General features: G+C 37.6%; 3 protein-coding genes across 3 annotated transcripts; 2 read left to right on the plus strand and 1 right to left on the minus strand.

The window, feature by feature from the left end:
* Positions 1-6,668: 6,668 nt before the first annotated feature.
* Positions 6,669-11,201, plus strand: LOC112521505 (probable inactive leucine-rich repeat receptor-like protein kinase At3g03770). The gene is made up of 7 exons (XM_025130403.1): positions 6,669-7,169; positions 7,373-8,767; positions 8,872-9,005; positions 9,148-9,388; positions 9,939-10,144; positions 10,234-10,395; positions 10,692-11,201. Exons 2-7 carry the CDS (start codon positions 7,417-7,419, stop codon positions 10,947-10,949), a joined length of 2,352 nt encoding a protein of 783 aa, XP_024986171.1. The 5' UTR covers positions 6,669-7,169; positions 7,373-7,416; the 3' UTR covers positions 10,950-11,201.
* Positions 11,202-12,084: 883 nt separating this feature from the next.
* LOC112521506 (LOB domain-containing protein 20-like) lies at positions 12,085-13,279 on the plus strand. Its single transcript, XM_025130404.1, has 2 exons — positions 12,085-12,464; positions 12,828-13,279. Exons 1-2 carry the CDS (start codon positions 12,165-12,167, stop codon positions 13,161-13,163), a joined length of 636 nt encoding a protein of 211 aa, XP_024986172.1. The 5' UTR covers positions 12,085-12,164; the 3' UTR covers positions 13,164-13,279.
* A 663-nt stretch (positions 13,280-13,942) lies between these two features.
* On the minus strand, positions 13,943-20,912 carry LOC112520627 (probable zinc metalloprotease EGY1, chloroplastic). The gene is made up of 10 exons (XM_025129031.1): positions 20,319-20,912; positions 18,716-19,180; positions 17,833-17,973; positions 17,137-17,238; positions 16,251-16,462; positions 15,490-15,540; positions 15,162-15,231; positions 14,997-15,065; positions 14,745-14,795; positions 13,943-14,176 (listed from the first exon to the last, which is right to left on the minus strand). Exons 1-10 carry the CDS (start codon positions 20,712-20,714, stop codon positions 14,018-14,020), a joined length of 1,716 nt encoding a protein of 571 aa, XP_024984799.1. The 5' UTR covers positions 20,715-20,912; the 3' UTR covers positions 13,943-14,017.

The raw sequence follows: 20,912 nt of genomic DNA on the forward strand, positions 1-20,912 counted from the left end.
TCCCCCTCCCCCAAAAAAAGATTCTAGTCCCCTCCTCTTCCCTCCTGCTTAGGGATGAAAATAGGGCAGGTAATGCGTCCCTTGTTTTCGACCCTGAACCCCATTTAAGCCCCCTGTCCATGACCCTACTCAACAGGTTCGGAGGGAAGGAGTCCCTGCGGGTTTGGGAAACCCATTTAGTAACAAACGATCTATTTTTGAAATTAAAATTATAATGAATGGTCAATATATTAATTTCCAATATTGAAGATCAAAATATATTTGTCATTTAATAATAAATGTATACATATATATTTATATACACACTATACATATAAATACGTTAATTAAAATAAAAAATTAATCGGGGTCGGATTAGGAACGGGTAACGTCATTTCCGACCCGCCCGACCCCGCTTCAAGTATGAAAATAAAATCTCGTCCCCACTCCGTTACCCGTCAAACAGGGGAATCCCGCCCCCGTTAGGGTCGGGTACCCGTCCCAACAGGTAAAATTTCCATCTCCACAATCCTACTTCATCTTATTCGCTCACCCTCCTTTCTAGGGATGGCAAAAAAAAAAAATGAAACCGATGGTGAAAACCGAAACTTTCGGACCTGGTTTGGGGACATCTTATCGAGGACGGGGCGGGGATCGGGAACAAATTCTGGGATTTTAATGGGGACGGTGATCACCGGCCCGACCCGACATGTGTGTGTGTGTGTGTGTGTGTGTGTGTATATATATATATATATATATAATATCATTAAAAGAAAATAGTAACATTAAAATTTGAAAAGCTTTTATCCACTTTACCTCAACAACCAAAATAAAGCTCACAAAAATGTGTAGTTTATTTGTCTAAAATCGTAATTTTAGTTGTATGATGTTTGGATTTCTTTTTAGTTTTATATTGTAATCTAATACATTATTTCTAATTGGTTCGATTATGTTTGAGACATTTAAACTTACATCTCTAAAAAAATTGTAATTTACTTTTAATTGTGAAAATTAGCAAATTGTATTTTTTTTCGGATCGGTTTCGGGTTTCGGTTATAACCAACGGTGAACGGGAAAAAGAGGATTTTTACCCTTAACGGGTCCCCACGGGGATCGGGGAAACCGCAAAGACCCGATGGGGATCCCCGATAAGATCTCCGACGGGGATCGAGACAGTTATGTGAACAATTTTAGCTATCAGTTTCGGGAATGGGGATATCAATACCCAACGTATTGCCATTCCTACTCCTCTCCAATCCTACTTCTTCCCTTCTTACCATCATCCTTGCCATCTGTTGGTCACTAAAAATTATAGATCAAGAACCCTTGCCATCTTCTATGATCACGAACTCTTATTCAGATCTGATGGTCACAAACTCTTCCCTCCTATTTCACCCCCACTGTCCTCCATGCTCTGATGATTAGTAGGGGTGAGCAGCGGAATCGGGTACCTACTTGTGGAACCGGAACTGCCTTGAAACCGTCGGTTCCGTAACCGGAACCGATATGAGTGGTTTCGGTTCCTAAAATATGGAACCGATTGAAAATGGTTCCTGTTTTCAATTTTTCGGAACCGGTTCCGGGACCGGGTACCCAGTATTTTTCACTTAAAAAATAATTAATTTTTTTTAATACTAAATTTAAATTAGGTCAAGAACTTAGAAATCTAGATTAGATTTTTGGTCCCGCCTCATACTCTCGGGCCTGAGGCCTCTCACCGTGAGAATTAGAAACGAGATTCAGAATCATTGCAGTCACGAGATAAAATGATTCGTATTCTTTCAAATTGTGTGTTTAATTGGATACGTAGTATATAATCGTTAAACTTTGAACATTTACAATTATAGTATGTAATCGTTAAACTTTCAACATTTTCTATTAGTCTATTATGATTTGTAATCGTTAAACAATATTTGTAACCATTATTCCGTATAATTTGTATTTTTGTTTATTTATTTAGTGTTTTGGCAATGCTTTATTTTTTATTTCTAAATAACAAAATTTTAATATTTTAGGAAGCGGTTCCCGACGGTTCCGGTTCCAAAAATTCAAGAACCGTTCTAACCGGTTCCGGTTCCAATATCTCAAGAACCGCCGGTTCCTGTCAAATAGGACGAGTACCCGCCTATACTCACCCCTAATGATTAGTGGCCCAGACGCAATGAGAGTTTTGGAGTAGGCAACAAATCTAGCGGCAACTGTAGGCTAACATCATTGTTAATTTTAGGATTCTGATTTTAGGGTTTTTACGTTATGATTTGTGTACAAAATTTTGGAATAAAAAGTAAAATGTTGGTGATGTTCTTCATAATTTTGTATGATATTTTCTTCATAAATTTGGTATTGTTTTCTTGCAGTTGTTGATATTTTTAAGCAAAATATTATTGGTGATGAGGTTTTTTTTATCATAATTTTTTTATTAAAAATGTTTTAATCGCTTATTCATAAACTTTAAAAACTCGTACTAAAATACAATAAAAGGAAAAGGGTAAAAAGGCTTACTAAAATACATACAAAATGACTGAAATGCTCTGACGAACCCAACCCAAAATAAATCAACCCGAAGTCATATGATTCTTAATTGAGTTGTAAAATCTTTAAACCATAGATATTGAGTTGAAATTGGGTTAGAATTATTTCAACCCAACTCAACCCGATGAATCTAATACCCTTATATCCTTTGATTTAATACAATGATTAAGTCATTTGTTAATATGTACATAAAACCATCACCGTCTTCATATACATATACTTTAAGTTCTTGATATACATATCCTTTAAATTCCTCTTATAGATATACTTTAAATCCCTTCTTTATCGCTATATAACTCTTGCCTTTGTTTTCATATATATGTTCAGCAAATATGATAATACATATATATGCAAATTAAGAAAAAGAGTTAAATATGATCTACTTTAAAAATTGTATAATTGATTGATGATGAGTAAATGAATTATGAGTACGGAAAACACCATATTAAGGTGACAAATGAAAATATTTTGATGTACAAAAGTTTCAACCAGACTAAGGGGCTGTTTACCAAAATCTGTGGGTAAGTAATGTTATAACTGGGTTTTCTGCAAACCTAGTCAAGGTAACTCTATGTGTTTATTATGTGATAGCATGCATGAATTATGTGCACATGTGTGGTAATTTGATATTATGCATACATGTTGAAACTTTATATAGGTTATATGATAATATAATATGTTATATGTGGGATGTTATTATAATCCAAACCTTCATGGTTAAGAAATCATGAATTTTATAATAAAAAACTCACCACCCAAAGATATTTCTATTGGATAAATGATTCACCGCCTATTAGTTTTATAATAATTAAAATAATCTCCACCGCCATGGTGAGAGTATTTAAAGAAAGAAAGAGATAAGATTCTATCTTATCACTTCATTTGGAGAAAAACCTGTTGAAAGAGAAAAAGAGTGTTGTGGCGGTGAGAAGTGTTCTTAAATAAATCTTTTGTTCAAAACTGTTTGAAGAGCTTGTGATTTGCTATGTGTTTTAAAACTGCAGAATCTGTGATTATTAAGGTGAGTTTTTGATGATTAAAACCTTTATATATATTGTTATATAAACTGCTGGGTTTTGATATTGGTTTTGAAGAAAAGATGGTAAAACTATTTTGATAGTTTAAAGGCGTTATTGTTATATATTTGAATATTAAAAACTGTTTTGGGAAAGATAAAGAAGAGATTGCTTCTTTAAAACAGTTTGGGAAATAATATCCTGTTTTGAGAATTTAAAAGGGATATGATGTTTTGGAAATTATTGAAAGAATAGATTGTTCTTGAGTTTGAAAGGTTTTGATGATAAAACTGTTGGTTGAAAACTATAGAGAATATTCTTTTGAGACGATTGTGATTTTGATTTGTCTTCATTTGGAATTAATCTATAGATTTTATGGATAAAACTATGAATGAGGATTCGATAAGATGGTTGGACTGCGGTCCTTCATCCGAACTAGTTCATAGATTTTGAAGAAGAAATAAGGGTGACATATTAAGGAGATGTGTCTTTTGGAATAAGGGTGACATATCAAGGAGATGTGTCTTTTGGAATAAGGGTGACATATCAAGGAGAGGTGTCTTTTGGAATAAGGGTGACATATCAAGAAGAGAGGTACCTTTGGATATAAGGGTAGCAATTGTGTGTGAATATTATAGCTCTTACTATTATGTCTTTTAAGACTACAATAGATTTGAGTCCTTACTTCTTTGTGATTTGAGAACTCAAAGATGTTGTTCTTATTAGAAATAATAGTATTAACGTTATTGAGAAGGGGGAAACTTGGCCTATGGCCATTGGTATTGGTTAAAAATGTGTTGGAACGGAATGTTCATTTTATAAAGAACTAGAGGGGCTCTGGTTGTTCCTCAATATAGAACTAGAGGGTTCTGGATGATAGTTTGAAAATTATACAAGTCTTTTACAACGTTTTAGTTAAACCAGAGGCTCTGTATTCGTAAAATTTTTATACTTAGAAACTTTTCTTATGAAAACATACTAGAGGGGATCTGGTTGGCCTATACGGGTTGAACCAGAGGCTCTGGTTGGTCTAGCATGAAGATACAGAAGCTCTAGCTAGTAGAACCAGAGGCTCTGGTCCTACATGATATTTTCAAAATATACTTTTATCCTTGGAAAAGCTATGTTAATATCTATAATGTTGATAGATGAACATTTTTGGGAATTTTATTTAAGTAAGAGGCTCTGGTTAGTTTAACCAGAAACTCTGGTAGAGGAACCAGAGGGGCTCTGGTTCTCTTATTAGTTAAAATATTTTCTAAGTGTGTTCTTTGGAACCAGAGGTCCGATGGACTTAAACAGAATGTGATTTTATTCCTCTCTATGTGAAATGGTTTAAATGATTTGGTGATTCTCACTCTGCATTACATAAAAAGGGAATCTCACTAGACATTCATGTATAACCCTCATTTTGTGTTTTCAAATATGTGTGCAGGTAACGATAATAGGGAAAGAATATATTCTATGATTACTTCCCTATGTGCTTAGAATTATGAAGCTCATATCTGAATGAGTTTTGGAGAATGGATATTATACAAGAGCATGTATTTTGAATTTTGAGTTGTACATTTTATAGCATAGTCTCTTGTTTTATGGACCTATGTGGAGAAAACATGTATTCTATGTATGAAATATGTGTTATATGCAACGTGTGGATTTGGGGGTGTTACAAGTACTGACTCGGTTAAGAAGTCTGGTTGAGATAAGTACTTACTGAAAATTCTCTTATTTACTAAACGTTTTATATCAAGCATAGATTGAATAAAAAGACTATTATGCCCTTAGTCTAAATTTGTATTTTTTTTGACATTTTTCCAAATACCATGTGCTTTAGAACATCCATTTTTCCTTCCAAATATCCTAGTGTTGTTGAATGGGTACAATATCAAAAAACAAAAAGATATTAAATGAACTCAAACATAAAAAACACAAAAAGGTATTTAAAAAAAAGAAAAAATAAAAGCATAATCAGAAGATGAGAATGACGAGGCTGTTGCAATGTCGACAAAGAACATATATAGAGGGAAAAAATTATAAAAGCAAATGATATAATTTGAATTTATCAATCTTCCCCATCACCCACTCAGCCTATGAGCCTACTCATGGTCCTCAACCCAGACATGTCCCTAAGCAATAAAGATAGCTTTCAACTGATCTGATGGTCTCGAGCTCACACAATTAATAATGGAGAAAGAAAGAAAAAGAAAAGAAAGCATCCCATGTGCACCACTATAGTATAAAAACCCAACAATCCCTGATTTGTGTTCTTTGTGTTCTTTAACCTGTATCTCCATGTTTGGCTTCTGTGTTTTTTAATCAAATGTAATCACGTAAAGAAAGCAGCCCCCTCCCTGGTTGAGTCTCCCGATCTCGTCTCTGTTGAAGTGTTTTATCTCAATATTTGTGGAGGAAGAAGATGATTGTGTAATGGAGCATTGCTTGAAGACAGCTACGGAGAAAGAAAGAAAGCAGGTTTAGGTTTTGGAGAGGGTAAATAAGTGAAAGTTGACCTCTTAACAGGGTAAGATACAATTTCCTCTCTGAGGGTGGTAGGTGCACGGTCAGAGATGATTATTAGTTTTCTTATTGGTAAACACTAGCGCCTCTTACCCAGTAAGAGATTTTTGCCGGTAAGAGGTGATAAGCTACTAGTAAACAACCCCTAACTCACACTCTTTGGGTTGGATTGGATCGTATTTTTGTTTGGTCTGGGTTGGTTGAGATTTTTCATAACCCGCATTCATTAGGTTGGAATATTCAAATGTTTGTAACCGGATCAACACAACCCGTGTTCACTTTTACACATGAAGGTACCTATTGAACGATCCTAACGACTATAAGGGTCAGGGATGATTTCCGTAACGACTAAGTGACGTCTTTGTAATTTCCAAAAGTTAGGGACGAAAACCAAAGTTGTCACAAACTTTAGGGACGATTCTTGTGATTTACTCTAAATAAAATCGAAATAAAATAAAATATAAAAAAAGTACGTTGGTCACAAACAGAGACACATGGATACTTTATGCAACCTCTTTATCTTTTTCCCGGTAAATAGAAGATATATACAATGTGTGTATCTTGCAGCCTTTCTGCAGGTGCATTAAAACACACACACACACACTGAAAACACACACATATGGAGGTGAAGGGAATTAAAGCAGGAATCTTCCCATAAATCCTTTTCTTTTTCATCACCCACTGCCTCCATTAAAGCTCTAAAGTTGAAGCTTTTTCAAGAACACGTAACTCTGTGTGTGTGGGAATCTTGAAATTGCCTCCTTTTCAAGATAATGATTGTTCAAGAAGACAAGTATACTTAACTATGTGTGTGTATAACTGTGTGTAAGAGAGAAAGGGAGAGAAGCCATTGATGCTACTTCTTGAATTTAGGAAAACCCAATTTGGAGGTTGTCGTTTTAGATTGAAATTGAAGTCAAACGTATGATCATTTGACTTCGTTTCAAAGACATTATGTTTTCTGAGTGTTTAATGATGTTTGCTAACCTGTTCTTCTCTTTGTCTCTATCTGCACATGAAATCATGTGGGTTTGATTTGGATTCCATCTTGCAAAAGAAAGAATTCGTATTCGATTGGACCCACTCAGTTTCATCTTCATCGTTCGTACCTCCAATTGGGAAGAGGTAACCCTTCATTTAATAATCTTGAAATTTCTCTGAATCTTTGACCATAAATCTTTCGAAAACATGATAATTTGATGTAAATTAGGGTTACAAGAATCGAAAATAACGATTTCCCAGTTCATAAATTACTGTTTCTTGAAATGGGGAAGTGTTAATTTCTTCAATTTCATCAAGTTCTTGATTTGATTTGTTCTTCTTTTTAGGATCTTGAACAAAGCAGCCAAGAATCTGTATCTATCTATCTGCAATGGCCAAGATTTCTTGTTCGTGGCAATCAGTGGTTGTACTCCTTGCAGTTTTGTTTGTACCCAATCTGGGCTCCGACTCATACAATGCCTCTCAAGAACAAACCCTTTTGAGAATCCAACACCTTCTGTATTACCCCCTTGTTCTTAGTAGCTGGAATAATGCCACTGACTTCTGCAACACCAGCCAAAGCTCATCGGTTACCGTCGTTTGCTACGAAAATGTCGTAACCCAACTTCACATAATCGATAGCGATGAATCGCCTCGACTGCCTGATGACTTCTCGATAGATTCGTTTTTCACGACACTCGTTAGGCTTTCGGGTTTGAAAGTGCTCACATTGGTCTCGTTGGGTTTGTGGGGACGTTTACCCGCGAAAATTTCCTATTTATCGTCGCTAGAAATACTCAACGTTACTTCGAATCACTTCGAGGGGGAAATCCCGCCAGAAATTGCGACTTTAACCGATCTACAATCGCTGGTGCTCGACGACAACAAGTTCACCGGCTGGATCCCGAACCCTGTTGGGTTCTTATCGCGTTTGTCGGTTTTGAGTATGAAGAACAATTCGCTAAACGGGTTGTTGCCGGATTCGTTAGGGAGTTTGGTTGATCTTCGAGTTCTTGTGCTTTCTCACAATAATTTATCCGGCCAAGTGCCGGATCTTCGCAGTTTGACGAACCTTCAGGTTCTTGAACTCGAAGATAATTCTCTCGGACCCCAGTTTCCTCGGGTCACCGATAGAATCATCTCCATTGTTGTACGGAAGAACAGGTTCGCCTCTGGTTTACCTGAAGAAGTGCGTTCATTTTATCAGCTTAGAAGGCTAGATATAGCTTTAAACCGATTAGTCGGACCATTTCCGACTTCTATACTATCTTTACCATCGATGACTCATTTAGACATCGAAGGGAACAAGTTTACGGGAATGCTTTTCGAGGATCTCGCTTGTAATCCTGAACTTGAATTTGTCGACTTGTCTGCTAATCTTCTAACCGGGAGGCTGCCGAGTTGTCTTGTGTCTTCCAAGGCCCGGAATGTGGTCTATGACCAGAATTGTTTGACTACAAACAATGGCGATGACGTCAAAAGTCAAAAGCCGATATCGTTTTGTAGTAACGAAGCTTTGGCTGTCGGAGTCATACCACGAAACCACAAGACTGGTAAGGGCTCGAAAACAGCTCTTGCGGTCGGGATCACCGGGGGAATCATCGGAGGGATCGTATTAGTTGGCATAGCATTCTTGGTTTTCCGGCGAGTTCATGGGAAGGAGACGGGCAAAACGCCTGCGCCTAGAATAATAGCGGAAAACGCGTCCGGTTCTTACACTTCGAAGTTGCTTTCGGATGCAAGTAAGTGTTCTATCTTGAACACGAAGTTCATCCGATTGTGCTTTGACTTTTTGGGTCAAACTGTTTTGTGATGTTTAACAATGAATAATGTTTTCATCTCGAAGGATATGTTACTCGAGTAATGAAGCTTGGAACGCTTGGTGTTCCGGCTTATCGCGCCTTCTCGCTCGAGGAACTCGAGGAAGCTACGAATAGCTTCGATACATCTGCGTTCATGGGCAAAGGGTCTTACGGTCAGGTACATTCTGCTTGCTTTTGCAATCTTTATCGTTTCCTTTTGAGACTAAAATATCTCGTTACACTAAATGGGAACTAAACCAAACCGACGCATTTTGCCTTTTCTTTATCTAACATATATTGACTTCTTTATCGAAGATCAGATGTACAGAGGTCGGCTTAAGGATGGATCGTACGTAGCTATTCAATGCCTGAAAATGAAACGAAATCACAGCACGCAAACATTTACGCATCACATAGAATTAATCTCGAAACTCAGACACCAGCATTTGGTTAGCGCTCTCGGCCACTGCTTCGAGTTTTACCTCGATGACTCGAGTGTCAGCAGGCTATTCCTCGTGTTCGAATACATACCGAATGGAACGCTTCGAGACTGGATTTCGGGTAAAACTCGATATAAACTTTTAAATTATATAATATTATATGGGAAAAGTTCACTCGAACATTTTTTTAATAAATAAACTATCGATAGCAAGGGCTAATAACGATGATTGTCGGTGATGGAGGGCGATAAAACGATTGGGGCGGTGAGGGGGAGCGATGCACCTGGTGCGAGGGGCATGGATGATGTAGGATTTGGGAATGTGATTTATGTTTTTTTTACTTTGGAACTTTCAAAGCCTAAGTACAGGTTGCTTTTTTAGGTTAAAATGATGTATGTAACAAACTTCGAAAAGTTCGATGATTTATTTATTAAAAAAATGTTCAGGGACTTAATCATTTAAAATGAGAAATTTCAATGGTTTATTCATTCAAAAAGAAGTTTAGAAATCATTCAGAGCGGGAAAATTCATTGGGTTTTTTTGGACTTTTCCCTATTTATATACAGCAAAACTCACACGCGTGACCTGGACTATTTACCCTTTGCCCGATATAAACTTCTAATAATCACATGAATTAGAAATTCCGCTGCTAACTCGATATGTCTAAATAGGGCAGAACAGCGGAAAAACGTTGTCGTGGAGCCAGAGAATAGCAGCTGCTATTGGTATAGTGAAGGGCATTCAGTTCCTTCATACGAGTGTCGTGCCCTGGTTCTTTTCGAGCAACTTGAAGATAACAGATGTTTTGTTGGATCAGAATTTCATTGCTAAGATTAGCAGCTACAACCTGCCATTGTTAGTCGGGAATATCGAGAAGGTACTATGATGAAATATATCGTGAACAAAAGATAGTAGCATCTATGTCAAACGAGAATCGTGATGTTAGCTCAATACTTGATGCAACAGGATGGCGATCGAGGTTATTTCAGCAGATTCAAAGAGCCTAACCGTACAAGCGTTGGCCATCCGGAGAAAATTAATGTGTACGACTTTGGTGTTATACTGCTCGAAATCATCTTCGGGAAACCACTATGCACGCAAAAGGAAGTCGAGTCTGTAAAAGAACAGGTCAGTGTTCTTAAAACGTTGGTTTGTTGTCCTAAAGTGTCCTATCAACTTATTGTAACACCTTTCCCGTAGGACGCGCGCTTGTTTTGATCCTATATACATATGTCTTAAAAAGAAGTCTATTATGACATATAGACATATCTAGCGTCCTGTAAAAGCCGATTTTGTTGTAGTGTGTTTGGGCAAAAAGTTGATTACCGGCAACCCCAACCGGCCCCACACGGAAACCGCCTCCAAGGACACCAATGTGGGGGCATTAATTGTAGGGTATTGACACGGGGTTTTGCGATTTGCAGTTTCAGGCCAGAATGACAGCCGATGATGCATCTATCAGGGACATGGTTGATCCCAGGGTCCAGAACGCGTGTTCCGATCAATCTTTAAAGACAACGACAGAAATCTGCAGCAGGTGTTTGCTGGACGATCCAGCAGAGAGACCATCGGTGGAGGACATGCTTTGGAATTTACAATTTGCCGCACAGGTTCAGGAGTCCTGGCACAGTAGCGAAGGATCTCCGGTCTCATCTGCACAACTTGCAATCACACAGCAGTAGCGTTACGATCCAACCATCTGCAAGAGGTACATATCAAATCATCCAAGGGACTTTCGATTGTAAAGAGTATTAGGATCATTCTAGCTCGCTGATTTCTATCAAGCGTAGATAGTTTTATCAGTTTATGTTAAGTTTCATAACGTTTAGATGCAAGAAGAAGGTGTAATAACAAAGTCTGATATTTTATCATAAGCAAGTAATCCCACTCCGGTTTTTCAGTAATCGAAGGATGCATCCTGCTATTTTTTACCCCTTTTTGTGTGAGTTTTTCCTTACAAAACAGAATACAAAAGAATCCCTCAAAGCTGTCTTTTCTATGCAACATTAGCTACGTAAAGTAGGTAAGGAGGTGGACATCCTTGCAGAATGAGTGGGAGGTCTGGGGTTCAACTCCAGTTACCACCAACCTATGTGACCATAGGGTGGTGTCATACCCTTTTCTGCAAACTTGCAGAATTTGCTATGTGATCATAGAAGTCAGGTACGTATCCTTATTAAATTTTGTGTACTCGAGTGGCCTAAACGACACTTGATCCCTGGAGTTCAATGGTTCATAAAACATTCAGAAAACGTACCTCAATTCCTGATGCTAACCTTATAGATGATCGGTTTTTACTATAATCGATTGCAATCACCTACCGGAAAGTACTCTGGTTGAGAAAAAAACAAGAAACCCGAGAAGCGTGACAGTCAATATTCACGATTGATGCACTTTTCCGCGAATCCCGTCGAAAGAAACATATACGGTTTCCGATGTAATTTGGTCACATTTTCCTTGGTATATTTCTATATATAGATACCTGGGGATTTGGTATGTTTTGGGTAGCATTCAACACGCCAAATGCAGCAAAAATCTTGTGCTATCTAATGTGGGAAAACCATGAAGAATGACCTAAGAAACCTTTACTTTTGATGTGTAGATCCTTTGATGTACTGTTCCGTACATAATAATGGTCATAATTAGCATTTTTTGTTAAGTATTAACTTTATTCAGGCGTATTTAACCATCGATTGAAAAACTCGTTTCTTATCTTTGCTCATCTCGCCAACCACTCACGGAATCTTTATGTCATTTTCCCTTTAATTGATTATATAACCCCGGGCCCTAATAGCATTTCTTAAGAGACTCACAGCATGGAAGAGCTAAATGGTGGTGGCAGTTCATCAGGTGGTCAGCGGAAGGGCGCTGGAAAGCGGGCCATTGGACCATCGGAGATGGCGGCACCGCCAGAATCAGGTTCAACTCCAACCACTCCTTGTGGAGCCTGCAAGTTCTTGAGGAGGAAGTGTGTCAAAGGTTGCATCTTTGCACCCCATTTTAGCTCGGACCAGGGTGCTGCACTGTTTGCTGCGGTTCACAAGGTGTTCGGAGCCAGCAACGTGTCGAAGCTCCTGATGCACCTTCCAGTCCACTGGCGAAACCATGCGGTTGTGACCATATCGTATGAAGCTCAAGCTAGGTTGTCGGACCCTGTTTATGGTTGCGTCTCAACAGTCGTTGCTTTGAAACAACAGGTACAAGATTGCCTTATAACTACGATTAGTACAACACAATACACTACTTTGTTTATAGGACCAAATAAATTACATAAATGTGTTACAATAAACTGATAAGACGTTTTTGAGCATTTTAGCAAGTTTTTTAGAGAATTTTCGAATTAAAATGTCGTATCAGCTTATTATAGGACACTTTTGAGAAGTTTCATATGAATTACTGTAACACTTCACATAGAACGCGTAATTATTTGGTCTTATAAACTGGAGTCTTATAATGCAGTCTATTAGGATATTTAGACATATTTGACGTATTACACAAGGTTGTACCTGGAGGGCGGGATTAATCTTATGGTGTAATTACGATGATGTTTGTCGTTGCAGGTAGCAGCTTTGCAAGCAGAGCTAGCAATGGTGCAGAACCAGCTGATAAACAACAGAGTTATGGCGGCAAACGCTCTCCAGGGTTCACTGCAGCAACCACAGGCGGTGCACCACCCCAGATGGCTGCAGCCGGAGTATTCAAATGCTTCCAATAACAACATGATTAATATGAGCAGCTTTCAGTCGAGTCAGAATAATCTTGCAGGTGATCATCAGACTGCTGTTGATTTGCAGCCGAGCTTCGATCCTCTTCAATTTTCTCGACCTTATGGTGAAAATGGAGAAGGAAGCGGAGACCTTTTAGCATTTGCCGAACAAATGTTTCATCCTCGATGAATCCCGTAGTTCTAATAAAGAAACTTGCAGCGTTTCCCTCATGAATTAGTTGTTGTTCTGCCATGTCAATATGATCAAAACAAATAACATGTAATGCAACGTTTATGAATTTTTGCATTTTCTTCTTCTTTCTTTCCAGCCAAAAGTATGTTCAAACCGACACTTGGGTGGCTTCACGCCTTCCCGGACTCCCACCTAGGGGTGTAAAAGAGTCGAGCTTTTAACAAGCGACTCGAGCTTGAGCTCATTTATCTCGAGCTCGAGTCAATCTCGAACATAAAATAAAGCTCGTTTTACTTAAGGAGTCGAGCTCCATAACACCAATGTTCGATTCAACTTGTTCGAAAGCTCGATTAAGCTTTATAAGTCGAGTCGAGCCATCCGAGCATACGCTTTTTCGAGTCAAACATATATGTATAATCGAAATATAAAAATGATCAAGCTTAGGTAAATAAACGAGTTAATCGATCTCAAATTCGAGCTCATAAACGAGCATCGAGCTCGAGCTAAACAATGAAAAAATATTCGAGCTCGATCTCGAACCCGATTAAGCCGAGCTTGAAAAACCTGCTACTTGACTCGTTTACACCCATACTCCCACCAAACCGACCACGGCTGACATGAGCACTGTCAGCAATCATACTACAAGCAAACAACCAATAAAATCAATGCCAGCGCCGACGACCACCCACATATCTGTAGTGGATCAGCCATGGCGGATTCAGCGCTGGCGATCTTCAATAGTGTTGGCAAGGAAGATGCAGGGCCATAGAAAAGAATTAACAAGAACTTTACTGGCTTTCCATTAAATCTGAAACTGTAGATTAATATATGTATGATTTTTGTTCTACAGTTCAAAATATGGTTACAAGACCAATACCCAACTCTTCGGCTAGCTCGTCCCATACTGGTAAAAGTATCAAAACAACTAGGAATATCGCCACCGTAACCGCTGTTCTTCTCCATGTCCCAACCTCCGTCACGTCGTTCAGGCAAGGTTTTTCCGGCGTTCTCTATCAAAACATAACATTGCATATTAATAAAATCTCATATTAATGCCACTACAACATCAACTTTATAGGACACCAAATATGCCTAAATGTCCTAATAAACTGTTTTATAGGACTTAAGTTTATATGAGCAAACAATTGTGCGTCCTATGTAAAGGTGTTACAATAGGACGTTAGAACGTATTTGGACATCCTAACAACTTTTTACGACCCTTTTAAAATAAAGATGTCTTGTTACTTTTCTTATATGACACTTTTGAGAAGTGTCACGCCAACACATCTTTTTATAGGACACTTTTTTTTATAAAATACTTTTTTTCGACAATGTCATTAGAAAAAGACTAATAGGACGTTTTATTTCAGCTGTCCTAAAAAATTTGTTAGGACACTCAAAAGCATCCTATTAACTCATTGTATAGGAAGATTAATTGTTTGGTCCTATAAACTTAAAGAACTATAAAGCAGTCTGTTAATTTTTTCTGTAGTTTGCAGTCTAACAAGGGTAGCATGATAAGTTAAGCCACACGACGAACAACAAACTCGTGCATCTAGAGACCACAGAAATTCGTACCTGGCATATCAGCACATACAATCCCCAAGGAAGCGATAAAGGTCCACCGAGCTGCATTCAGGAACAGCAAAATCAAGAACTCATTCTACGTAATCTGGTTGCAACGATGCATTTACGAGAAGGTACCAAACAAGACTTTAATAGTGTTGTCATGATCTCATTTTCTTGGCTACAAATATGAATCTCCAAAAGATATAACTTCAAATAAATTATAACAGAGCAATATATGGTGGAATTAAGAAGGCGGCATACCACTCCAAACCCGAGTAATGAGTAGGTTGTCAAACCAAATCCGACGAGCGCATCCTTCCCAAAAGCACCCTGATAGATGCATAACGGTGCCTTTAAGGTCACAATCGTACAGACAAACCGAATAATAGTTTAATCACCAATAGAATCAAATTTTTAAACAAAAACCTGAACCACTCTTCCGCCATCGAGGCATCCAACTGGAAGCATATTGAAAGCCGAAGTAGTCAAACCACACCTGCAAAGACAATTTACAATAAGCAAACCAGATTCCGAATACCTTATCACAAAATAGATGCAACATTTCAGCATATATTTATTAGTCAAATATCTAAAATGCACCTCGATAACGACAATCAAAAGAATTTTGTGGACCCACATCAATGATATCAATATTTTGTAATTATTGAGGAATGTGTGAGGTAATTCTAGGAACAACAATTGAAAAGAGAAATGTTGCATTGAAAAGTAATAACATCCAAGAACAGTACATCACCAGCCAGCAATTACAAGTGGATGGATGGACACTGTGGCTCCATGCATTGCACTGCATAGACAACAATAAGTGTCAAATAACAATTATGAACTAATGTCATAATCCCATTAAACAAAGAGAAAATAAATAGATGGACGAGTTCAAATTAAAATTTTGAGAACTTTGGACCAACTATTCATGTTTTATTCGTGATGAATGCCGTGATATTCATGATGACAATTATTCATAATTAAAGTACATGATATTCATGATGGAAATGCATGATATTCTTGATTATTCATCGTGAATAATTCATGAAAATGAAAGGGTTAGGTTATCAAAATATTTATGATTCTCATTTGAACTTACAGTAGAAGTTTAAATACATTTATTTGTGCAAGGAAGGCATAATGCGACAACAGTGATAGCCGTAGCCTGGTGATTATGTGTTCAAATATCACAGCCGGCTTCATAGGAGAACAGTGACCAAATAAGAGAAAGTGAGAATGGCCAAATCATTTTATTTTACACTAAAATCACGTGTAAAATCACATGTGATTTGTGCAAATTTAGCTGCAACCTTAGGTTGCAGGCCTGGGCCAAGTCATCCGCTCACCCTTGTGTTGACCGTGTTCCGTAATTACATGTTATTTCAGTGAAAAAGCACATGTGATTTGGCTGTTCATCGTGTTTTCTCATTTTGACCTTGTTCTCGTTCGATCCTCCCTCATTCAAATAGCATCCCTAATTTCTTGAAAAAATGGCAGAGGAGGAAGACCTACGCATAACCTAGTGTGGCTCTGCTGATGAGTCCGAGAAGTAAAGATCCCTGGAAAAGCATGCTAGGAACCTGCACCATATCGGCTGCAGCATCTGGTTTTGATGAAAGCAGCAGGCCAACGGCAAACATTGAAAGTGATAGTGCAGCCCCTGCAAATGGGCCTGCTAGAGAAATGTCGACTTTTGTCTTTCTATCAGGAAGAATCGATTTAAACTGCAAGATCCAAGAAAAATATGTTATTTTCATAAGACTAAAACCCTTTATACCTCTAATTTTTAGCTATTAAACTGCACATGTTTGGCTTCTCCAGCGGTTGATGAGAATAACAAGATCATGGAGGTACTTTTTGGAGTGAACCTGATATAATATGCTAATTCTCTACTTAAAAAGTAACATTTGTCGATTCAATCAAGTGTCGTCCAAGGATTTACAGATGAAAAGTGTCTTGATTGAGAAAAGAACGTAGAAGTGGCAGAATCAAATAAAATTTTAAGATTTGGCCCATCTTTTAATGGTCCAAATCTCAGGCTAGGGGTGTAACCCAATCAAATGTATATACATATTCACACCTGCTTGTATCATATGTGAATATGAATGTATCCATTTTTTCCTGGACAAAGGATCAGCATCAAGTGTTTTCTGGATTTACATGTTTTTTAATACTTGATGAGAATTGATGAATAATTTTGTAATTTTCGTATTAAAAAGAGTATATGTAGCAACCAATGGATATAAACTTTGTAAGGGATATCTTCCAAGAAAGATATGACCATGTTTGTGACACAAATATGGAGCACGTAAGCTAGATATGATTTGAATGGATATCCGAATTTTCAATATCTATTCACAGATCTCAAAGAACTCAAGTGAGAGTCGGATATGCGCACCTGAGTGATTGCTCCAAAGCTTCCAAGAGTAATATTGGGAATGAAGAAGGGAATGCTCAACTTCACTTTCTTTGGCAAGGCAGCAAGAAAATGCCCAACTTCCTGGAGGGAATGAAGAAACAAATTTTAGGCACCTTAGAAGTTTAGAACTACATGCCCGAGAGGGTTCTAAATCATTTCAATGATGCTCAAAGCCAAAAAAAACTCAAATTAAGTAAAGCAATATAGCCCAGCAAGAGTGCCAATAAGGTAACATTCTGGATATCTTTACAGTTTCAGTGTCCCGAATATCCGTTAAGAAAATTCTCTTCTACTAAATCTGGTGTCTTATTGAACCATTGCATTTTGTTTCTTGTTGTAGAAAAAATCATTACCCGTATTCAAAAGGAAGAAAAAACGGTGCCTTGCAAAGACTAGTAATTTTGGACAAAAAGTGCCAAGGACAAGGGCTTTTTTTGCATTTAATTTCCATAAATTGTCCAAAACCGTTCATTCTTACAAAGTATAGCATTATTTCTAAATTCCCGCAAGAATGGTGGTAGTTTGGCAACAAAAAACCAAGTAAGCTAAAAACAGCCACATAAGTGCATGTATCTACCAAAACTCGGTTTTTTTTTTGCTTCCAGTCCTGAATATAACAAGGAAGTAAGATTAAAAAAGAAAATATTGACAAGTTCCAAAAATGGATTCTCTTACATGAAATAACTGAACCCCCAAAACTCCATATGCCAGTGGCAAGGCGGCTTCTACAAATGGGTAAAGCAGTTGCATATCTGGTGGTTCAATGGCATTAGGATCTGTGAAGTACTTAACTACCTCAGGAGGAAGATGATTTATCTGCCCAACACATAGATATCCATTAACAAGATAATGTTGGATTGATTCATCAGACGAGAAAAAATAGTTGCTCATTCTTCCACAAGTAATTGCAACAATTTCATTCTTTGAATTGTCCCAAAAGTTTAACATTTCCCATTTGGGTAAGCTTGTAATGTTTACTTATTTGCTCTTCAGAAATCATTACAATATATTGATAACATTGATTTTGGTCCAGAAGATCCCTCTAGTTTGTCCTCACTGAGGGGGAAAAATAGATAAGTGATCATTGAACTTTTTATGTTCTTTTCTTGGATACCTCACAAAAAAGATTTACCAATCACATACTTAAATTCTCACAATCATATGGTTACATCCTTTCCATTCACTTAAGATAGGATCTCGCAAATCCAAGTACTAAATAGTCAATGGTCTATGCTCTAGTTCTCAACAGTAGATTTAATTTACTGGCTAATTAGACTCCCTAAATCTTGATTTTAGTTGGCCAATATGGATGACAATTGGACAGAACTGATGTAATTAATATGATTGTGAGAATCTAAACATCCAATTTGACAATCTTTTTGCCAATTAAAGTTCTGCGATCACTTTATTTAATTTGCCTACAGAGGATAACTGTTTGATAATGTGATAATAGTCAAGCCCAAACTCATCAAAATGTCCCAAATCAAATGTTGCATTTATTTTGGGATAAGGGAGTTGTGAGAAAGTATTTTTCGAGGCATACTGTATAGTAAGATACCTGAGAGGCGATTCCTAGCTCCACAGAGGAACCAATGGTAAGAACAAACAATAAGAAAGCAATAACATATTGCCAAAGTGTTGTTGGCCCGGGTTCTGAAACCTCTTTCCGCAGCATACCAAAGCTAACTCGTGGCCCACCACGTGGGTCTGGTCCTTCTGAATTGGGTTCCTCTACCATGAATAGGTTATACTTATCACCCATGATTTCAGCCAATTGACTCTGGAGTTTGGCAAAAACATCTTCTCTATTTCCCCTAAGATTTCCAAGAAAAAGAATACCCTCACCCAAGTCTCCAAACGGCTCCTCCTTTGTTACCCAAAACGTTGAATAGCCGAAAAGATGGTCCTTAATGAGCTTTACATCAGCAGGATCAACTTTTTCTGGTCCCAGAAGCTCCATTAGCTTAAAAGAGTCAACTTGAAAGTTGCTATATGCTGATCCAATCGGAGATATTGATGGAGGCTGCAAAAAAGAAAGATGGTGCATTAGATCCAGCACTTCATGACTCCCTTATGATGGAGGATCTCAATTATAATACTTGCATTTATAGAACAACTTTTAGGACGAAATTTTAGTAAATTTGCAGTATGAACGGTGTTCAGTCTTCATCCTACAATGAACTTAAGCCAGTCCTTTTCATTCCACCTATAGCCTTCAGTTGTGCAAGCCAAAGTGTGGGATCTAAACTGAGGACACCAAGGTTACTTTGTTTTATACTTCCATAGTGTGTGATTGACTTTCCAAACGATCATTTTTGGTCTTCCATAGCAAACAAACCATCGTTATTGCATATACAAAAAACAAGAAACCTTGTATTTAGTAAAGATGAGTGATTTTGAACATAAAGTGCCAAGTATGATGGGTTCCTTTTTGCATTTATATTTGCAGAAATTGTCGAAAATTACTCTTTCATGCAAACCGTATAGTTTTTTTCTCCCGGCATTTCCAAGAAAATTATAGTTACATTCCAAAGAAAATTCATATGATCTTTCAATGTCTATCATTCTTTCCATGGCTAACATTTTACCAAGCTTCGGTTCTCATCCATATTTTGTATCACACCTGCATCTCTTTTACCAAACAAAACTTAGGGCCGTTTGGTTGGGGTATTAGTTCGGGAATTGGAATGATAATCATTGATTGTGTTTGGTTCGATCAGGGAATGGGAACGGCATGATTTTATATAATGCAATCAGTCATTATACTACTTGGGTGTAATAACCATTCCTCCCCAATTTGGGTGGAATCAGAAACTTGACCATCTCACCCTCTCCTCGGTTTGTTTCTTCGATTTTTCACATAATTTGTAACTCTAGAAATCCATCTCCTCGATTTGTTTGTTTGTTGAAAAAGAAGTGAATTCCTTTTTGAACCATTATATATGGTTTTCATTGCAAACTAACATATGACAGTGTCCAATATATTATTTAGCTTGCACAAATGAACAATAATGGACGAACTAAAACGTTCTTAATTCTCTCCACAGTCGATCGTTCTTTTCCATTTTCTCAATACCAATGGTCCTTCACAATGGTTTACAAATTCAATCACCCAAAAACAAGTAAAATTAGAGCAAAGGTAAAAGCTCAGAGAAGCTCACCCTGGATGAAATAGAAGCAGGCGGAGGCACCGGTTTATCGGAATCAGCCTCACCACCAGCGGTAGTCTCTTCCGGTGAAATTGTTGCCAAAATTGAATCCTTAGACACATCACTGTCCTCTCCTCCATTGCCACTACTGTCATTATTATCATCACGACCACTAGCAGAACACTCAAATCCACCAATAAAACTCTTATTATCACTATCTAAACCTATAATTCTCCGCCTCTTTTTCGATAATAGCTCTCTACTACACAAAATATAACTGTTCTTCCTAGACCCATCATTCCTCCTGTCGTGAAGTCGAAACCGCCCCGCCAAATCAATACGATTAGGTCTTAAACGGAACCCTAAATTCAGTGTACTCGTGAAACTACAGCTAGTGAGCGTACCCATTCCAAATTCGATTCGATTCAATTTCTACAACAAATTTAAACAAATAAAACACTTGAAGACCCTGATGGAATATGATGCTGCATAACCTACAAAGTACATGGGCATTAAGCCAAAATGAAATATGAACTGAGTGAAGATTTTGAGCGAAGAATTAAGAGGGTACTGGTACTAGTAACAGATACCCTTTTTCTGGAATCG

Source organism: Cynara cardunculus (assembly GCF_001531365.2).
Source record: "Cynara cardunculus var. scolymus isolate 2C chromosome LG 11, CcrdV1, whole genome shotgun sequence".
Lineage (NCBI taxonomy): Eukaryota > Viridiplantae > Streptophyta > Magnoliopsida > Asterales > Asteraceae > Cynara > Cynara cardunculus.

Bases quoted from the DNA above. Each gene is read 5' to 3' on its own strand.
- LOC112521505 (XM_025130403.1), top strand. From the start codon at position 7,417: ATGGCCAAGATTTCTTGTTCGTGGCAATCAGTGGTTGTACTCCTTGCA. The intron at 9,006-9,147 runs GTACATTCTGCT...ATCGAAGATCAG, and splicing joins GCAAAGGGTCTTACGGTCAG to ATGTACAGAGGTCGGCTTAA. The intron at 10,396-10,691 runs GTCAGTGTTCTT...TGCGATTTGCAG, and splicing joins TCGAGTCTGTAAAAGAACAG to TTTCAGGCCAGAATGACAGC.
- LOC112521506 (XM_025130404.1), top strand. From the start codon at position 12,165: ATGGCGGCACCGCCAGAATCAGGTTCAACTCCAACCACTCCTTGTGGA. The intron at 12,465-12,827 runs GTACAAGATTGC...TTGTCGTTGCAG, and splicing joins TCGTTGCTTTGAAACAACAG to GTAGCAGCTTTGCAAGCAGA.
- LOC112520627 (XM_025129031.1), bottom strand. From the start codon at position 20,714: ATGGGTACGCTCACTAGCTGTAGTTTCACGAGTACACTGAATTTAGGG. The intron at 19,181-20,318 runs GTGAGCTTCTCT...TCTTTTTTGCAG, and splicing joins CTGCTTCTATTTCATCCAGG to CCTCCATCAATATCTCCGAT. The intron at 15,232-15,489 runs GTGATGTACTGT...TTGTCTTTGCAG, and splicing joins CCACTTGTAATTGCTGGCTG to GTGTGGTTTGACTACTTCGG.